The 19,678-nt window shown below is 38.2% G+C and overlaps 2 protein-coding genes across 2 annotated transcripts in view; one reads left to right on the forward strand and one right to left on the reverse strand.

The window, feature by feature from the left end:
- Positions 1 to 10,121: 10,121 nt before the first annotated feature.
- On the forward strand, positions 10,122 to 13,336 carry nkx2.4b (NK2 homeobox 4b). Its single transcript, XM_067571821.1, has 2 exons — positions 10,122 to 11,271; positions 11,882 to 13,336. Exons 1-2 carry the CDS (start codon positions 10,779 to 10,781, stop codon positions 12,571 to 12,573), a joined length of 1,185 nt encoding a protein of 394 aa, XP_067427922.1. The 5' UTR covers positions 10,122 to 10,778; the 3' UTR covers positions 12,574 to 13,336.
- A 70-nt stretch (positions 13,337 to 13,406) lies between these two features.
- Positions 13,407 to 19,678, reverse strand: part of xrn2 (5'-3' exoribonuclease 2) — a 46,484-nt gene continuing 40,212 nt past the window's right edge. The window contains exons 29-31 of the mRNA XM_067571820.1: positions 18,253 to 18,313; positions 16,036 to 16,222; positions 13,407 to 13,925 (exon numbers count right to left, since the gene is read on the reverse strand). Coding sequence (XP_067427921.1) covers positions 13,863 to 13,925; positions 16,036 to 16,222; positions 18,253 to 18,313 — 311 coding nt within the window. The 3' untranslated portion in view covers positions 13,407 to 13,862. The remainder of the gene's footprint in view (positions 13,926 to 16,035; positions 16,223 to 18,252; positions 18,314 to 19,678) is intronic.

Genomic DNA, 19,678 nt, shown 5'->3' on the forward strand with positions numbered 1-19,678 from the left:
ACTTGATATGACTAACTCAGACTGCTGAAGCCTCATATAAGCTTCACATCAACTTTCAATTGCATTGTTGCACAAAATGACTGTGCGGACACACTACGGATGTTGGCCTCCATCACTTACATTGAAACGCATTTGACGGGGATCTTTCAATAGCCAGTATGAACAGGAGGAATGATTACAGAGAGGAAAACCTCGTTCAGTGTTCATAATGACACCTGAATGGTATTTTAAGAAACACTTGAAAAATTGTGAATCTGTCCTTTTAGAAAATAAAAGTCTGAATATGGCAACATGTTATACACCTGGCTGAGGTATAAAAGTTGGTGTGTGGATAAAAAGCAAAGAGAAACAGACTTTGTGATTAAATGATTCCTCAAGAATACATGAAACAAACAGAAATGTCATACTTTCATCATGTTTTCTGGTTTGAGTTGCAGCCTACGGTCGGCGCCATCTTTTCTATTTGAAGGCAGGATCTTCCAAATATGGAGCACAGGGTGTTGCCTTTCATGCTCTGCAATTATGCCCCGCCGCCTCGGACCCAAGCTAACACTAGCTTAGTGGGAACACCGAGCGGTGCACATTTTGACACTAGCTACTTTAGCTAAATTGTGCTAACAGGGCAGGTATCGTAATCAAGTAACATTGAAATTAATGAAATATTGCAAGAATACTCCGACTCAGTGTGAGTCCCGGAGCCGGGGAGAGCAGCAGGTGAGCCAACTGTCAGTCACAGCTGTCAATCAACGCCCACACAGCAGACATCACAGCTACTATAAGTCTTCAGATCTTTTTGACAGAGCAATAATTTCCAAAATGACCACTAGCACACTTATTAGAGGGCCTGAATTTAGAGATCGAGACCATAATGACTTGTTGAAAACAATCATGGGTATTTCTAGAGAGAAGTGGAGGCTTTTTGAATGGAGGTCAGTTGGAGCATCTTTAAGGTAGATGCCGCCTGATATGACCCACTGTTCTCTTCTTTGCTGTAGGAGCTGTATGGCAGGTCCACTGATTTAAACACGCACAGACTGCGAGTGCTAACACAGCTAACATGCTAACCGTTTTCTACAAAGTTGTAAATTAAACAGCCTTGTGTTTTTGCAAATGAGGGACAATATCTGACCAGAAGTGAACTGGTTTTTACCCTCCTTATCATTTAAATGAAGGGGGAGAGAAATCCAGTGTGACTGCACCTTTTGGAGGACTTAATGATACACACCTGTTTTCACTAGAACTAAATGAGCAAATGATCCACACACGAACATCAAAAACTATAAAAAAAAATTTAAAAAGTGTAAATGGTGCTAATTAGGCTACAACGTTGCACATTAACAGATCAAATTTAGAAAAACATTTTCTATGTTTGGTTATGAGAAAAGAATAAAACAAACAGAATAGACCCAGAAATACAAAGTTCTTCACATCATCATCATCATCATCATCATTATCATGAGCAGCAGCATTTTGATTGCTAAAATGTTTTGGATTTCAGCTTCGAGTGGAGAACAAATGTGTTGAAGAGGTTAATGTGTTGAACTGTCAGGTTATTCAGCTGCACAATTTGCTGACTGACGTTATTTCATACAAAAACTGAACCACATCGATGACTTCCTGCCCTCCACGGTACATTATAGGTTATGTATGCCCCGAGCCTGACAGTACTTGACACATCAAAATAAGTTATTTAATAACAACCTGTATGTGTATTTTCACTTTAATTATTTAAGCAGAAATTTGACTTTATTTTTGGATTCATGTCTGATAACTGATCGTTCACTGATCTGCTGCTTGGTGCCTCCAAACCTCCTAAAACCCTCTTCATTTCAGTCTACCTGTTTATTGTTACCTGTGCAGGTGTGTTTGGTTTTGTTTTGATTCCAATATGCAAAAATATAATTATTCATCTGAATATTAAAAGATAAGTCTAGTGATATTCTATATTTTTATTGTCGTCAACAAATCCAATAAAAAGACCAAAACCAACAATAAATTAATCTACTTACAAGTATTGTCTGTGTTATCTGATGTTATTAACGTTAAATTGAAGCATTTCTTGTGTTATGTTCATATTTCAGAGACGTTTTATTGTGCGCTTTTTGTCGCTAATCGAGCGGACAGACTTTGTGTTCAGCTGTCTAAATTTCTGTGAACTGAGCTCATTAACACTGTAAGCGTTAATTTAACAACAATGATCCAACAAGAGTCAAACAGAGACTACAAGCTAATTATAGAAAAACACACTAATGTCAGGGGATACAATGCTAAGGTAAACCTAATGCTATTTTAAATATGATTAAGTGTAAAATTTCAACAAGATTAACACATCAATTTAAATGATAAGGCTGCCAATTTTCTATATTTTTCTTATTGTCACCAAATCTCATGTTTGGATCCAAACCAACAATGAACTGATCTACTAACAAGTATTGTGTGTGTGTATAAAGCCTGATATATTTTATTCTTCTGTGCCGTAGACCTCCATTGTTGTCCAAAAATGATTAAAAACACATCAATGAGCCAAACTGCTGCACTGGTCGACATGTTTCACTTCATCACCATGAATACACACACTGTAGTTTCCCACACACACCGTCCTGCTGCCAGAAACACTCACTAGAGCACCAAATGTGGATTCATCCGCTGCTGAAAATAGTCCCCAACAAATGCACTATTTCCTCCTGTTTGTTTGTTAAAAACTACAATGTCCAGCTGTTTGAGGAAATTACTGGTTTCCATCTTCAGTAGGAACTAATGAGCTTTGACAGGGTGGAGAAGTCAGACAGTGTTGAGAAAGTAGAGAAACAGACTAAGACATTGTTGGTTTTGTGTCTGTTGATGGGATTTGTTGATGATAAAAACATAAAATATCACCAAACTAACCTTTTTATGTCACAAATGATGACCATAAACAATGCATTTTGCGGTGATTGGATGGCGAGCACCTCTGTTCCGGTAATTTCTCAGAGACCCCTTTATTGTCAATATAACCTAGTAAAGCTATACATCCTCTGAACACTGTGGCTGTGATTATCCTAGAGGTAACAATAGGTCATTTTATACAGTGAGGTCAAGTTTCAAAAATTGGTCTCATTACAAATAAATGGCTACTGTGGAGACTGACATCATCACACAAGAATACAACTGGGCTCATTGAATCAACAAGAGTCTCAGCTTTTCAGTCATATCCAGTTTTTGCAATTCCAAGACTGTTTAGGGACCCCAGTATGCAGAAATATTCAAATACACAATTTTTAGAATAGGCGAAAATAACACATTTATACTGCATGCAAAGAACTGCATGTTTTTCATCTAAAATTGCATGGAATTAGCATCAAGTGGGCATGTCTGTAAAGAGGACTTGTGGGTACCTATAGAACCCATTTTCATTCAGATATATTGAGGTGAGAGGTCAAGAGACCCCTTTGAAAATGGCCAGGCCAGGTTTTCCCTCACCAAAATTTAGCCTAACTTTGGAGCGTTTCTTAGCCCCCTTCCCGACAAGCTAACACAACATGGTTGATATCAATGGATGTCTTAGGTCAGCTAGTTTCATAGTATCATACCAGAATCTTCACTGTAGCTTTAAAACTGAGACCGCCACAGCTCCTGAAACACAGTAACGTCAGCCGAGGAAGCCGGCATCCTTGTGGAGTTAAGGGGTTAAAAACATGGATGAAAGGCAAAACCATTTCTTGTATGTGTGGTGCATTTTAACAATGGATAAGATTGACTCCTACTATATTAAAACAAAATAGGAAAATTACTGGAACCAGTTCCCACAGAGACCTGGAATGAAATATGCTCTGGAGAACACACCAGATCAAATACATGGAGAGAGTTTGGATGGAAACTTATTGTACACTTCTTCAGAAAACCTTATATAACATGTAAATTTGATGAATCCACGTCTGGTGTTTGCTGGAGGACATGTGAGGAGGTGTCAGCTAACTATGTGCATACATTCTGGGCATGTCCAAAGCTTAAGACCTACTGGGACGACATATCTATGACACTCAGGGATGTTTTAACATCCTGTAGTAGCACTACGTGGAGTGATACCAGATGGTATTGAAAGATGAGAACATACTTATCTTCTTCAGATTCTATTTGCTGCAGTTATCAAATGTATCACTATTCGTTGGTTAGATCCAGATCCTCCTACTCATACAATCCGGTTACAAAAACTACGGGAACTGCACTGTATAGAACTGATCACTCATTACTCAAACACACAGAAACTCACATTTTATAAACTATGGAGACCTGTTAAAAGTATAATTATGCCTGATCATAGATAATTATTGAACTGTTGTCTTTTTGTATACTACCATTGTCTACTCCTGCTTTATTTATAACATTTTTTTCTTTCCCTCATATTTTTCTGTTATTTCCTATTTTTTTGCCACGATTATTGAACTTACTTTTACTTGCAGCAACCATGCAAGAATGTAGAATGCAAGTAGGTTATGTAAGCTGTATGTGGTGGATGGTAGAGGGAAGATGTGGGAGGGTTGGGGAGGATGTGTGTGTGTGGTGGGGGGGGGGGGGGAGTTCAAGGTGACAGTGTACGTGTCTATGCTTTAAGTTTTGATCCTGCATTTGAAAATAAAAAATGAGTTAAATAACAAAAATGTTCACTCACCTTATGGTTGAATTAAGCAGCATGTAAATCAAAGGATGAAGCCTTTTGAGGTGTGAATGCTTTTCTTATTTACAGATATTTTCTGTCCGGTTTATAACGGTTCTTTCTTTGTTCAGTTAAACCAGACTGCAGTACAGAAAAGAGTCATAACTGGTTCTAAAGAGATCGAAGGAGGTCCGGGTAGCTGGTGTTTGGTCGGGGACTGTAGCTTTAAAGTTAAAGATCCCCTTTCAGACCTGTTTTAAGATGTATGTAAAATACTCAACTTTCAATAAGAATTTGCGTCTGATACAGATTTTCCACACAAAAAAAGTTAAAGATCTTGTTAAAATCCTTAAAATGACATCTAGTTCTTCTCCCTCATTAAAAATTCCAGAATCTATGAATATGTAAATATTTTTCATTTCAAAGTTTAACTGCTGGACACAAGATGTCTCCTACTTCACTGTAAAGTCCATCCTCAGTGTTTGTGCACCGGAGGCGTCAAGTTTCCACATCACACTTGTGTAAGTTGCATACTGGACCGTGATTGGCTCCAAACTATTTGTGATGTCACACATCATGCTTGTAAGCCCGCCCCTTAAAAATCTGATTTTCAGCGAGCTCAGAGAAACTTTCCACCTTCAGCAGATGAATGTGAAAATAAACTCTGCAGATATTTTATCAATCTGCACAGTGAAGCTCAAACATCCAACTGAAGGAACAAGAAGAAAAACACTTTTTTCAGTGTTAAGGGTGAAACTCGGCATTGAAGAGTACAGTGAGGAGTTTAAATGCAACATACAGAGTCCAAACCACCAGGAACAAAATTCTGGTGGAAAAAATACAGAAATGTCGACTCCTTTATTCACGTTTTATTTTACTGAGTCTAAAACTACTGCAATGAGCTTGTAAAACTTACCATTGTGTGTACATTTTTAATTATAAATACAACATAAAACCCCTAAATGTAATTAAAAAAGTAACAATGCAGAACATGATCACATCGTCCTCTATAGCTGCAGCTCTGAGGGTGTACGAGTCAGAAATATTAAAATAATAAAACGACAGCTGACATTCTCCTGCATACTTTTAATTCTGATGCTTAAAGTGCATCTTTCTGATAACACTTCTTATTTTTAATGCATTTACTTGAAATTGAGAATTTTTACAAGGTGATACTGCAATTTTTACTTAAGTAAAAAAGTTAGTTTTTGTAATATTATCGCATAATAATATTAGAAAGCCAACGAATGGAGGCAACATGTAGTCCCACTTTTAAGTAAGATGGTAAACACACAATAAGATACAATAAACTCAATTTAGACTAATTATTAGTTTTTATAGAAATATTATTATACAATAACTAAAAAACATCCTTAAGCGTGTTGTAAGCTGTTAGAGGAGAGCTAAAAGTCATTCGTGCAACAAAATCACCATAAACTCATTATAGGAAAATTATGAAAATAACATAATGCAATATAATAGAAATAACACTTGAACAAGTTCCAAAGACACATAAGTCTCTACAGGAGATAAATAAACACCATTAAGATCTACAAGTTCAATAACTTCCTAAAGAATACAGCAGCTATCAATAAATCTGATATGAATGCATTTGTGGAAGCACCATCAAGTGTTAAATATTCAATAATTTACTGTAGAATAACTGAAGTCTTTATTCTTTATTTTCCCAATCAGCTTCAAAAAAGTAGTCTTTCATCCTCCCGGAGTCCAGACAACAGCAACAAACCGCAATTTAAAACAATATTGATCAATAAAACAAGAAAGAGCCAAACAAGACAAATATATAAATCAGAAAATAAGAAAATTAGAATAAAAACAAAGATAAGATATTTATATTGTGGCTGATTACAGTGTTATAAAGCATTTCTGCAGAGTTAAGCAGTTTATAGGCATGTTTAAAACTCCTTATTACCAATATATTACATCGTTATCGATCATTTATTAACTGTTTATGCACCAGTCATCAATAGTGGAGTTATAGTTAACAAAGACATTAATAAACACTTAAATATATATTTGTATCTGTTTCCAACTACACTATAGTGTTATTATCAATTTATGAATTGTTTATATTAGTTCTTAAAAATGCTTAATAAGGAAGATTAAAATAACGTGTTATTCAAAATTGTCCAAAAATGTTCCAAAACCACAAAAACAAAAGTAACATCTGTGGTTTGTGACTTTTTGAAAGGCAGAAGAAGCTCAGAAGACAGAAAACAGAAGAGTCTTTGTTTTCTTAGTGTGTGTTGATTGTTACTTGATTTTAATTTCACCTCCACAGTTTAAACATTTTCACAGTACAGTGAAGAACGAACCTGCTGCTCTGTTCTGTGCAGACTGAAGTTTCTTTTTCTCAGCAGCAACACTGTGCAGGAACAGTTAATATCAGAGGAGGTAAAATAGCAGCTTGATGAGACAATACACACAGCAGACAGCTACAGAAATATAATAAATAGATGTTTAAACACATTTTTATGTACTGATGTCATCATAAACTCACTAAAAACATTAATAAGGATAAAAAAAAGTGCAGCCATGCAGGTTAACTTACTATAAACTACTGTATCATCAATAAACTATTACATTTAAAGGCTAAGGCTGCTGATTTACTTTATTTTTCTTACTGTCAACAATGAATTGATCCACTAACAAGTATTGTATGCGTGTATAAAGTTTGATATATCTTATTCCTCTGTGCTGTAGACCTCTGCTGTTGTCCAAAAACTATTAAAAACGCATCAGTGAGCCTCATTGCTGCACTGGGTGACATGTTCCTTCATTATAAAGAGTTTGGTCACATTAGTTCTTTTAGAAACGGCTGGACTTTGTGCTGTATTGTAAATTTCTCCAACAACTTCAGTACAAAGTCAAGAGGTTGTGATATGTAGCATAACAAGCTAGCTGAGTTGTAAACAGAACCACATTCCCGCCCCGTGTCTTACACAGAACTACTCTCTGGAGACTGAAAACATGATCTCTGTTATTAGTATTTGGAGCCGTTTCTAAACAAACCAAACTCTTCATAATGAAGGAACATGTCACCAAGTGCAGCGGTGTGGCTCAATGACGTGTTTTTAATAGTTCTTGGACAACAGTGGAGGTCTACGGCACAGAGGAATAAGATATATCAGGCTTTATACCCCCACTAAGGGCTGCAACTAACCAACTAATTTTATCGATTAATCAATTAGTTTTTTGGTCCATTAAATGTCAGACAATGTTGAAACATGTTTGCAAAAGCCCAACCAATAGTTCATAACCCAAAAATATTCATATTAACAAAAGTGAAACAAGAGTATTTTGGTATTTTTTCCTTTTTAAAAAAAAAAAAAAAAAAAAGACAAACCAATAATATAAATAAACTACTTGACTCATCACTGCAGCTCTGCACACAATACTTATAAGATCAGTTCAACGTTGGTTTAGCTCTTCACTTGAGATTGAACAATAAGAAAAATATAAATCACCAGACTTTTACTTTATATTTGCGCTTTTCAAGGTACTCAAAGTCGCTTTACACAGAAGAAAATAAAATCTATAGATAAAACACACTAAAAGTATATAGTGGAGGGGACATTAAAACAAATATTAAAGCAGCTTATTTAGCTCTGTACCAGAGGCACCAAGAGGTCACCATAAAATTATAGTGATATACTGTAAAAGTTAAAAACACTGTATAGTAAGATGTTAAACACTCATTAAGACACCACAGACTCTGCAGGAATATTCTAATAAGAACTAAAAAAAACATAATAATTAAGTCAGCGGTATGAAGACATAATAATTAATAACAGTAAAAAGGAGATTAAACTTTAGAGTACCAGAGGCACAAAGAATCCTCTGTAACATTATAGTGATAAAGAATATATTATAAAAGTTCAAAACACTTTGAGGTTAAACACTCATTAACATGACAAACTTATTGTGGACTAATTATTAGTCTCTATATGGATATTATAAGAATTAAAGAACATTATTTAGTAGCTTATAGTTAAGTCAGTATCAGAGACACTGTAAGTGAAACCATCAGAAACAAGTAGATAGATAGAGATATGAAAGAATATAAGAGTTAAAAACGCTCCTCAGTTTAATTCACATTAAATCATCATATTCTACTGTAATAAATCCCTGTAAACATCAGCTCCACGAGTCCTTACAGTAAACCTGGAGGATTTCTCCCTGGTGTTTCCGTCCCCGGTGGGTCCTCCTGCTCCCCGGTGAGTCCGCGTGCTCTCCGGTCCCGGTCGGTCCCGCAGCTGATCCGCTCACCGGAGAGCAGCAGCGGCTCGTTTTTAATCCGCCGCCGGAAAACTACAAAGCGCAGTGACGTGACGGTGATGCAGCAGGTCAGCAGGTGATTGGCTGCTCGGACTGAGAGCAGTCAGCGCGAGGACTGAACTCAACCTGCACGTGAGCGTAAAAGGTGGATTGTTGTCCACGAGGAACCTGAAACACGGAGAGAGCTAAAACAACACGAGGTGAAAAAGTTTAAACATAAAGTTTCTTCTGAATAAAAAACCATTAAAGTACAATTTAATGTCAGAACTGTGAACCAGAATTCATAATTAGGAAAAAAAAGCAGTTGATCAATTCATAATTAATAGATTTAAGTCAATAGTTTTACGAAAATGAGTTATTTTTATATAATTATATTTTTTTCTTGGAGTTATGTGTAATGTTCCTTTAAACTCTCGTTAGAATAAAACAGACGTATATTGATGATAAATACAATAATCATAAATAAATATAACTAGTAAAATGTAGCTGTAGTCAGTGAAAAGAGAAAACAAATGAATGTTAGTGAGATGTTAAAGGAATATTATACAATTCAGAAACTATAATAAACATTTTATAATCATGCACTGGGCCTTAGATTAAATAAAACAGATAATAATACATGAATAATATTTAGGAGGTCATTAGGCTATAGAGCATAAACAGGCCTGCTAAATGAAATACTAATTTGCGTAGAAATAAAAACAGAAATTCACTCTGATAACTCAGCGTAGAAGAAGAAAATATGTGTTTAAAGGCAAATAAATGAAAACTGTTCAATATCTTCATACATGAAACGTCACAAGTAAAACATTTGATATTTTTCATGAGCTTTTCTGTTTTAAAGCGGAAACTTTTTATTGTGTGAACTTTGCTTGTTGCAGATTGTGAAGAGTTAACAACACTGCTGTTTGTCTGTCAGGTTCTGAGTTAATATCGAGTTAAACAATTAAAATATCGCAGAAAAACGTAAACAAAGCGCTTTTTTAGCGCCATGTTTGTTGACAAGAGAGTTTAAATCAAACATTAGAATTAAATTAACTCCACATAACAAACATTTAAACTTTTCTCAGTTTGCTCTGCAGGAAGAAACTCGAATAAGCTTTATAAAGAGTGAAGTTAGTATCCGGTGACTCCTGCAGAATAGAAACCTGTAACTGAAGCTTCCGGTCGAGCAGCCGTTCAGATCAGAACATAATTGGAAATGAAACTGAGACAACAGACAAGTTAGAGCGAAAAACTTCTGAATGTATCTGTCAAAGAAAACAAGATGTCAGACTGAAGTTGAGACAGGAAAACATCTTTTATACCTGCAAATATTCTTCTAATATCGATAATAATGACCATCTAACAGTTGGTGGCCTGACAGCTGATTTCAGCTCATTAAGACCGGATTGCAGTAATGTTTAATACACTTAGATAATGTATGTGAGGTTGTTTCAAAAAGAAAATGCACTTTAATGATTCTCCATCAGACAGATCTGTGAGTTTGAAGGAATTTGAGGTTTCTGTCTGCACGCGCGCCTTGCTTTGGTCAAACCTTGCCAACCAAACAGCAGCAGCAGAAGAAGAAGAAAGTAGGTCCAAACCATTTTCTCCACTTACCTCTGTCATGTCACTTGTCATTGTTGGCTGCTGAGCTCGCGTCGCTCCGCCCCTCCATGTGTTGGTGTCTGAGTCCAGCGGGATAAGGGCAACTCGTCTCCTCCTGCAGCCGATCAGCTGGACTTCTTCCCAGGGAGACAGAGGCAGCAAGAAGCCCGGAGGGAGGGAGGGGGACGCCGGACAGACCCGACCGCATCCAGCCAGAGGCAGCAGCGCACCGGAGGGCACGGGGGGTGGCCGCACCATGTCATTGAGCCCAAAGCACTCCACTCCCTTCTCAGTGACAGACATTTTGAGCCCGATGGAGGACAGCTACCGGAGGTTTGGAGGTATGGATCCCGCTGCGGGGAGCCTCGGGACCCCGCTGGGCGCCTACCGGCAGCAGCAAGTCTCCCAGCCGGGTATGCAGCATCAACAGCAGCCGCAACAACATCAGCCACCTCATCTCCACCATCATCACCACCACCATCACCATCACCACCTGTCCTCCTCCTCTTCATCCTCATCCTCCTCCTCTTCCTCAGCCTCGGCCAGCGCAGCGGCCGCCGCTCTGGGCCCCGGAGGGCCCTATCATGTGTCCCACGGGGTGCCACAGTTCTCCGGGGCCGTCGGAGGGTTCTGCAACGGCGGCATCGGGAACGTCGGAGACCTGCCGTCGTACCAGGAGACGGTGAGGAGCGGAGGAGCGGCGGCGGCGGCGGCGTGGTACAGCAACCCGGAGCCCAGATACCCGACAAGTAAGAAGAGTCTGAATTAAAAGTTTGTTTTTAAATTCTGTAAAAAAAAAAAAGAAAGAAAGAAAATGTGGCCTGATAGTTCGGCCTCTCACTTTTAAGCTCGATAGATTTTATTTATTTTTTTTGTTTCTAAAGTGTGTTTGAACAATCACATCCGGCCTTTTCAGAATTAAGCTTTTAAAGCAATTTAATTTTCAAAGTTTATCGTTATTTAAAGTGCGTAATTACAGTAATTAATGCCATTTATATCACAATATACTGACTATAAAGTGTCTATATTGTGAAGTCTTAATATCAACATTCATTTTAAGCCGTTAATAATTAATAGCTGATATTTTTACTGATAGGCCTGATTGGATATAACCCGGAAACTTTTATAGTAAAAAGCAAGAGGTGAACTTATTTTCCGTTAATTTTTACTTATTTCTAAATGTACTTTAATCAAAAATTTAAATGAATTTATTTTTTTCAAAGAGGCTCTAAATTCATCAGCATTTTACTGGAAGAACCGGATGTTTGCTGATAAATATGAGGATGTGATAAACGATGTTTAATGTTTTCTTGACTTTAAACTCTTCACTGAGTTCGTCTTGATTATTGCTCCTCTAAGTTTCCAGATTCATGGGCCCCTCCGCCGGGATGAACATGTCCGGGATGGTGGGCAGCCTGGCCGGGATGGACTCCACCGCCAAGTCCATGGTGACGCTTCACGCCGCGCCGCGCCGGAAGCGGAGGGTTCTCTTCTCTCAGGCGCAGGTGTACGAGCTGGAGCGGCGCTTCAAGCAGCAGAAGTACCTGTCAGCCCCGGAGAGGGAGCATCTGGCCGGGCTGATCCACCTCACCCCGAACCAGGTCAAGATCTGGTTCCAGAACCACCGCTACAAGCTGAAGCGGCAGGTTAAAGACAAAGCTACCCAGCAGCTGCAGCAGGACGGAAGCGGCGGCGGCGGAGGAGGCGGCGGCGGAGGCCTGTGCGCCACCAGCCGCCGCTCCTCTTCCGCTTCCCCGGTCCTCTCCAAGAACGGTAAGGCCTGCAGGGCCGACTCCAGCGGCTCCAACCAGACCGAGAACCGACAGAGCAGCTCGGGTGAGGTCTTGACCGCGACCCCGCAGCAGCAGCAGCAGCAGCAGCAGCAGCAACAGGTGAACCAGCTGTCGTCCACGGAGGAGCTGGAGGATTTGTCCCCCAGTCCGCCGATGGGACTGCACGGTCAGATCAACATGACCCAGACGGACGCGGCGCTCATTGAGTACACCAACAGCATGATCGGCTCCAATTTACTATACGGGAGAACTTGGTAGGGATACCGGCATGTTGACAGGCGGGATCGGGCCTGGGGGATGTCATTCCCGGGTTGGATTTTTTGGGAGAACCGGCTGGAGGACTGTTTTTTTTATATATATATATGTTTCCGTGCGTAAAGCTCTGGTTCCTTTACGCACACCGGGACTGAAAAAAAAAAACACTTGGCTCAGTGGTTTTTGGGCATTAAAGTGCAAAAATAAATTGTATATTAAAAGGCTTGAACCTGGGCTGAATGTTGCTGATAATGTTATTACTTTCTCCCTCTTCAAGGCGAAATATTTGTTGTTGACAGATGTGATCGCTGCTGCGTTTAAAAGGTCAGGAAACAAAAACACAAAATCTGAAGCGTGAGAGTGGAGACTGAGGAAGCTCACTGTGCTTCCCGCTCACTTCTACCACTAATTAAATTATTGCAGGTTTCTATGTGATACAAGGTGAAGCAATAGAGGCCGGTGTGAGAGAAAAAAAAGACATTTACAGCCGTTTAAAATTTCACAAATCGAGAAATAATTAGAAGGAAGTCAAACAATTTTTCTTTGTTAAAGTTGATTTTAATTTGTTTCCACGACTGAATAAATGATATTTTCATTTTGGACATTTTACTGTTTTTTTTTCTTTTTTCTGTGGAGCCTGAAGCAAACATTTTCTATTTTTCTGTGCTTTCAAAAAAATAATTGACAGCAGGTGTGAATCTCCGGTATAAAGACGGGATGTGTGACGCTTAATGTTCCCAAATATTCACCAAAAAACAAACAAAAAGCTCCATCTATCAGATATTCTGCAGTAAAACCTGCTGCAGTTCAATCTAAAAACTACTCAAGATGTTCACTTTTCTTTTTGTGAAGAAATCTTGATTTTTTTTTTTTTTTTTGCAAATTTATTAAAACATAATTTTAAAATGTTTTTTTGCTTCTGAATTTAGAGTCGAATTTATTTTAAAAATAATTTCCTTTTACCTGAAGATAAAAGACATATTTCTGTAAAACAAATATAATCTCAACATCAGTGTTTGGTTGTTTTTTTTTCTTTCATTTCACATTTTCTTTAAAACACATGAATCATTTCTCTCAGAAGTAAACAAACTGGGACATTAGAGCTCAACACTCACTTGTATTTTACAAGTTTTACAGGCGATCATCTTAAAAATCACAGGTTACCTAATAAGCCTTTTTTTTTTTTAAAGTAGAATAAAAAGAAAAAAAATTTTCATTGTACAAGACGACAATAAAATGAAAAAAAGATGACGTTTCCTCTAGAAATAGTAAAGTCCAACAGACAGTGAGTTTTAGTTCCAGTTATATCTTCTGGAGGGAGGAGGAGGAGGGTAACCTCTGCCCGAGTTGTAGCCCTGAAAACACACAAAAATAACATGTTTGAAATAATATTACAGCTTTATAATCATTAGACATGAACAGAAACATTTAAATAAAACAAATCAATTACATACATTTTCCTAAAATGATTGAAATATAATTTTATCATCACTTTATTTAAATATACAGTAAAAACAAAAGTGGTTTTTGATGTTTTTTACTCTAAATTTTGGACATTTCTTTGCTTGTGGAGGTTTTAAAAATAAACAGGAACTGAAACCTTTATCAAACTCGTAAACATATTTTATTTTGAAAATGTGTTTTTTTTGTCCACCGAGCAGCCTCGTTAAAGGTTCAGTTCACCCAAAGTACAAGATTTTAAAAATGATTAAAACTACTTTCTATGGAAGAAAAAGTCCTGATTTATTATCAGAGGAGTATCCACAGTAACACTTCTAGAAAGTCAGATTAAATATCATTTTTCAAGGCTGTGAACTACGATTGCAACTAACAATTATGTTTTATTATTTATTAATCTGACTTTTATGGTAAATTGATTCATTATTTGGGCAATAAAACATCAGAAAACTGTGATAAAACAAACATAAAATCCTGAGTCAACAGAGACGTCGTCAAATGTCTTAATTTGTCCAAAAACTCCAAAATATTACATTTACAGTCATTAATTTTTGAATCAGTGATTGTTTTGCATTTTGCTTGAAAACTTATGATTATTCAATTATCAATATTTATGTCAAGCGACTAATTGATTAATCGTTGCAGCATCAAACTACATTTCTTTCATCTTTGTTGTATTTGGCTGAAATCAAAACCTGGACAAATAAAACCAAAACCATCAGCAGACTCTTCACTGGTTCAACTGGTCAATATCAGACTGTTCAGTTTAAACTAAATAAAACAAACAAAACTCAACAGGAGCAGCTTTTTACCAGCTGCTGGAGTTTGAAATCAAAGTTTTCAGTCTCTTCATTTCATTTCAGAATAAAATCCTGCTGACTCATCAGTTTCCTGATACTGACTTTTGTAAATCAGATTCCACTTAAAAACTTCTTAAACTTCCAGTTAAAATGTGAAATAATCTGAATCTCTTTATTCAAAATGTGAAAGCGGCTGACGACCAATCAGAAGACGTCTGCATGAATGCAGTTGGATGAGTTTTATTGGAGAGTTTTAACGTCTGATTTAATAACTGAATAAAACTGAGACATCAGTTCAAAATGATCAAAGCAGTGAAAAGTGTTTGACTGTTAAAACACAGTTTAAAACCTTTACATCAGTTTTTAATGAGTTTATGATCTTTGACAGAATGAATGAAAACACAGCTGCAACTATTTGATTATCAAATACTTGTTTGACTCATTTTTAAGCAAAAATGTCAAACGTGATTGTTTCTGGTTCTGAAAAGAGAGAATTTGCTGCATTTCTGAGTCTTTTATTGCAGTAAATGTTTGGGTTTTTTACTGTTGTTTAGATATTTGAAGATGTTTATTTGGGGCTTTGAAATTGTGATGAGCTTTTTTTTTTTTTACCGTAACATTAATTACTGAAGAAAATCATATCAGCAGATTAATGGATAATGAGAAACATCGTTAACTTCAGTCCTGAATGAAAACAAATCCTGATGTTCAACAGGATACATTTACAGATTGTTTACAATAAAGTTATAAAGTTAATTTATAATGTTTTCACACTACAAATGAAACGATCTTAAAAGGATTTTCCCACAAAGTTGAGTCAACTTTTCAGCATCATCAGATTCTTTTTTTTTTAGGTTTTTGATTAAGAAGAAAGAAGAAGAAATCTCTGTGTATCCTCTCAGGGAGAGGGATATGAGCTAACAGCTAAATCTGACATAAATCATCTCTTGTTCATGGTCTTTGTTTAATAAAGACTAAAGGCAGGAAAATCCAAACTGCACAAGAAGTTTAAGCTACAAGAAGCTTCAAACTTTTGTCAGACAAAGTGATTAAAAGTGTAAAAACGTTTTAACCTGCTAGAGGACAAGTCTGGTTGATCAACTTTAGCTCCGCCCACAGCTCGTCAGAACAAAGACCTGTTTGTTTGTTTGTTTGTTTTTTTTACAGTGAGATCTCGGAGTAACCGTCAGTTTGTTTGTGTGTTTACCTGGTGTTGTTGTCCCCGGTCGTCCCTGCGCTCGTGCCAGTCGTCTCTACGCTGGTCGTAGCGCTGCTGGTAGCTGCCTGGCCCCGCCCCTCCCCGTCCGCGGCTCATGTTGTGCTGATACGACGACTGCTGCGACTGCATGGCCCGATCCCAGCCGTGACCCCCGCCTCTGCTGTACTGTTGCTGCCTGGAGACACCAACACATCCACAATCTGTTAACTCCTGAGTCCAAAATCAATACAGATATTTTATATGTTGAGATTTTTTTATCTGAACTGGAACATCTGTTGCTGCACTTAACCGATAATAAAAGTAAGAATTTATTATCTAGTTAGAAATACTTTTCCACAGGTTAAAACTGCTTAATTCATGAGAGTGAGGTCGTTATAAAGTGTTACAGTGAGTTGAAACCTTTTAATTAATTTCTGATGAATATGAGATTTTACACTAAAGTTAACACGTGCTGACAGTCCAAACTGACTTAATGGACCAAGAGTGCACGGATCAAACACAGGTTTTAGTTTAATGGTCACCCAGAACGTTTTTTACTCTTTAAATGTAGAAATAAAACTATACTTCAAATTTTTTGATACGAGTGCCAATAAAATAGCAGAGTTTTCTCTGTTTTACATCATTATAAACTGAATATCTTTGTGTTTTGGACTGTTTGTCAGACAAAGTCATACATCTGAAGACGCTTTTCTCCATTTTCTGATGTTTCATAAATTAAAGGATTAATCAAAAATCAAAAGATGAGTCAGTAGCAGCCCTGAAAAGATCTTTGTGTAAATAAAATACACTTTAAATTGGGCAAAGTTATGATTTGGATCAGAAAAAGTTTAATCAAATAATTAAAGATTAAAAATCTGGCCAACTTTTAATCCTTGTTAAGAGTTTTTCTGCATTTATTCCTCAAATAAAACATAAAAAACAAATGCAGGTTTGATTTTTCCGCCTCAGAAGTTCAGATTTATTGTTCTTTTCTCTCTTTTTTTTTGGAGGAACTCCCTGCCAACGGTCACTTCAATTCTGGACTTCCTGATCCAAAAAAAAAAAAAAAAAGAGAGCGAGAGAGAGAGAGAGAGAGACGGCCTTTGATTCTGCTTTGAAGTGACCTCAACTAAAACCCCCCCATCGACTGGCGTTTACGGAGGGGATGGAGCTCTCAAAGGGATGAAACGGCCTCTCCTCACAGATGACTTAGCGTTGATGCGCGCGAGTATGAAATGAAGCATATTCACATACGGCTCGGATCGACACTCGTCCCTGAAACGAGGCGGCCGCGGTGCGACGAGCCGGCGGACAATGTGTCGGTCCAGCGGTGATATTAAAAAGTCTCTGCTTAGCAACAATAAAGAGAAGAAGAACAAGAAGAAGAAGAAGAAGCCCCATCCCTCATTACTGAACCATGTCACACTCTGACCGACGCCTGGACTTAACCGAGCGCTGGAATCCATAATCCCCCCCCCCCCCCCCCCTCTCTCTCTCTCTCTCCAAGTTCCTCCTGCATTTTCATTCGGTCCGGTCCTGAGTAGTTAAAGAAACTGTTTTCAGTCGCCGCTAATAACTACTGACCCGACGTGACACCGAGCCACAATGGGCCTGAAAAGTTGAACCATAGAAGTTGATTAGGACTTTGGAGAGGTCTGGAGCCAGAATCAATAGCCGGTCTGTGTGGACTCGGCTGGCCGCGGCGCGGGGAAACGACGCAGCCTCCTGCAGCATTAGTGATGCCTCATTAAGTTGCACAAACCTCCTCGAGAGAAATTTGTTTTAGAGCGACGGGGAAAAAATCTTAATTCAGAAACGGCAGTCCCCCCCCCACCCCCCCACCCCGACAGAGGGACGAGGAGCTCTCGAGGTTTAGATTCAGATGGAGTCGAGCTACAAGAACCGCGGAGCAGGGCCTTGACATGTTTAATTCACACACAGTTCTGTCATTGTTGGAAGGTAAAGAGGAAGCTTTGTTGGGAGAAAAAAATAATAATTTTCTAACATTAAAAAAGGTACAGAATGAAATCAACTGTGTGCTTTCTATAGAGTGCTGGATCAAGTCCTTGGCTGACGTATTTAACAAAACACTATTTTGGAGTTAAACCATGAAAAGTAATGATCCTTCCCATATAGGCGCCGACGCAGCTGAACCGAAGGGGTTAAACGGCGACACGTTAACTGAACTTTACTTGCCGTGACGACCGGTAAACCGGCCAGACTCACCTTGGATATTGGGGCTGGTGGAAGGAAGGAGGCGCTCCCAGCAAACTGTTCTGCCTGGAATCTGCGGAGAACAAAAGACCAACATGTTCAGAAGAGGTTTGAAGTTTTACAGAAGCAGAGAGCTCTCAGCAAAACACAACACTTTGTTTTAAAACGATATAACTACGAAATATGAAACCTTCAGAAAGAAGCAGGTTGTTGTTTTTGATGTTTTACTTCAACACGTGCTTCAAGTTTAAATACTCATCAGGATCATAAAAACCTGAGGAAGTAACTCACATCAACAGAGTCGACTTTCTCCTGAGTTAAACTGTGATGAAACCTGAGAAAATCCTTCATGTTGATTGTTTGGAAGCCAAAACTAGAAGGATCTGACATTAAACATGTACACTAATTAACCCAATTCATGTCGGCTTTAACCTGGGAGATAAAAAAAAAAAACGGGGGGGTGGGGGGGGGGGGGGAGAAGAAGTAGAATAACACCAACTATTTAATTTCTGTCATGGATACAGAACGAATCAGTTGTCATGATAAAATTAAGCTCTTTCAAAATGTGGAATCATGGCCGGGCTGTGGAGGGGGAACGTAGACGAGGGGGGAGAGCAGGAGCGCTGCATTTGCATTTTTTTGTTCAGAAAATGAAATAAGCATTCAGCCGGCAGCATTGTGGACGCCTCAAGTACCCCGGTTCCATCGCTGCAAGCCCTTCACAAAGACACACTTAAAAAAAAAAAAAAAAAAAAAAAAAAAAAGAGGAGTGAACGGCTTCTTCCAGATTCACTGTTGCCAAGGCGATGACCAGCTGCGAGCCGCGGACTTGTTTGTTTATAGGGGCAGGCCTGCTGAGTGGCTCGGCTCAGGGTGGGTGAAGGGTGCCGGGAAAAGGACCAGAGGCTCACATTTACAAACCTGGGAAGGAGTCGCTGGAAGAAATTTTTTAGATTTGACTGATAGCAGCGTTAGCTTCTGTAAACTGGTATTTGTGTTTTTAAGCTGCTGATAGACAACACTGTGTGGATATCAGGGCTGGGCAATGTATTGGTAGTTTGTTTATCGTCGGTAGAGTTGAAACTGATCGATTAATCAGTCGTCAGAAAATTTATCATCAGCTGTTTTGATAATTGATTGATCCTTTCAGTCATTTTTCCAGCCAAACTTTGTTACATGTGACTATTTGATGCTTTTGTCTGTCATATATGTGAATAAACTGAATATTTTTGGATTTTGGTCGAAGAAAACAACATTTTTGAATATGTTGAAGTAGGTTTGGAGAAATTGTGATGGAATTTTTCACTTTTTTCTGACAGACTAAAAAGATTTATCGAGAATATAATCAGCAGATTAATCGATAATGAAAACAATCATTAGTTACAGCTCTAATCATCTGATGTGCCAACACATAGTAAACATGATACCTGCTAAACAT

This window comes from Thunnus thynnus, chromosome 18, assembly GCF_963924715.1.
Source record: "Thunnus thynnus chromosome 18, fThuThy2.1, whole genome shotgun sequence".
Lineage (NCBI taxonomy): Eukaryota > Metazoa > Chordata > Actinopteri > Scombriformes > Scombridae > Thunnus > Thunnus thynnus.

What these genes read in the sequence shown, in the direction of transcription:
- nkx2.4b (XM_067571821.1), top strand. Translation starts at nt 10,779, where the DNA reads ATGTCATTGAGCCCAAAGCACTCCACTCCCTTCTCAGTGACAGACATT. An exon ending in GGAGCCCAGATACCCGACAA is followed by an intron (nt 11,272 to 11,881) that starts GTAAGAAGAGTC and finishes TGCTCCTCTAAG; the next exon opens with TTTCCAGATTCATGGGCCCC.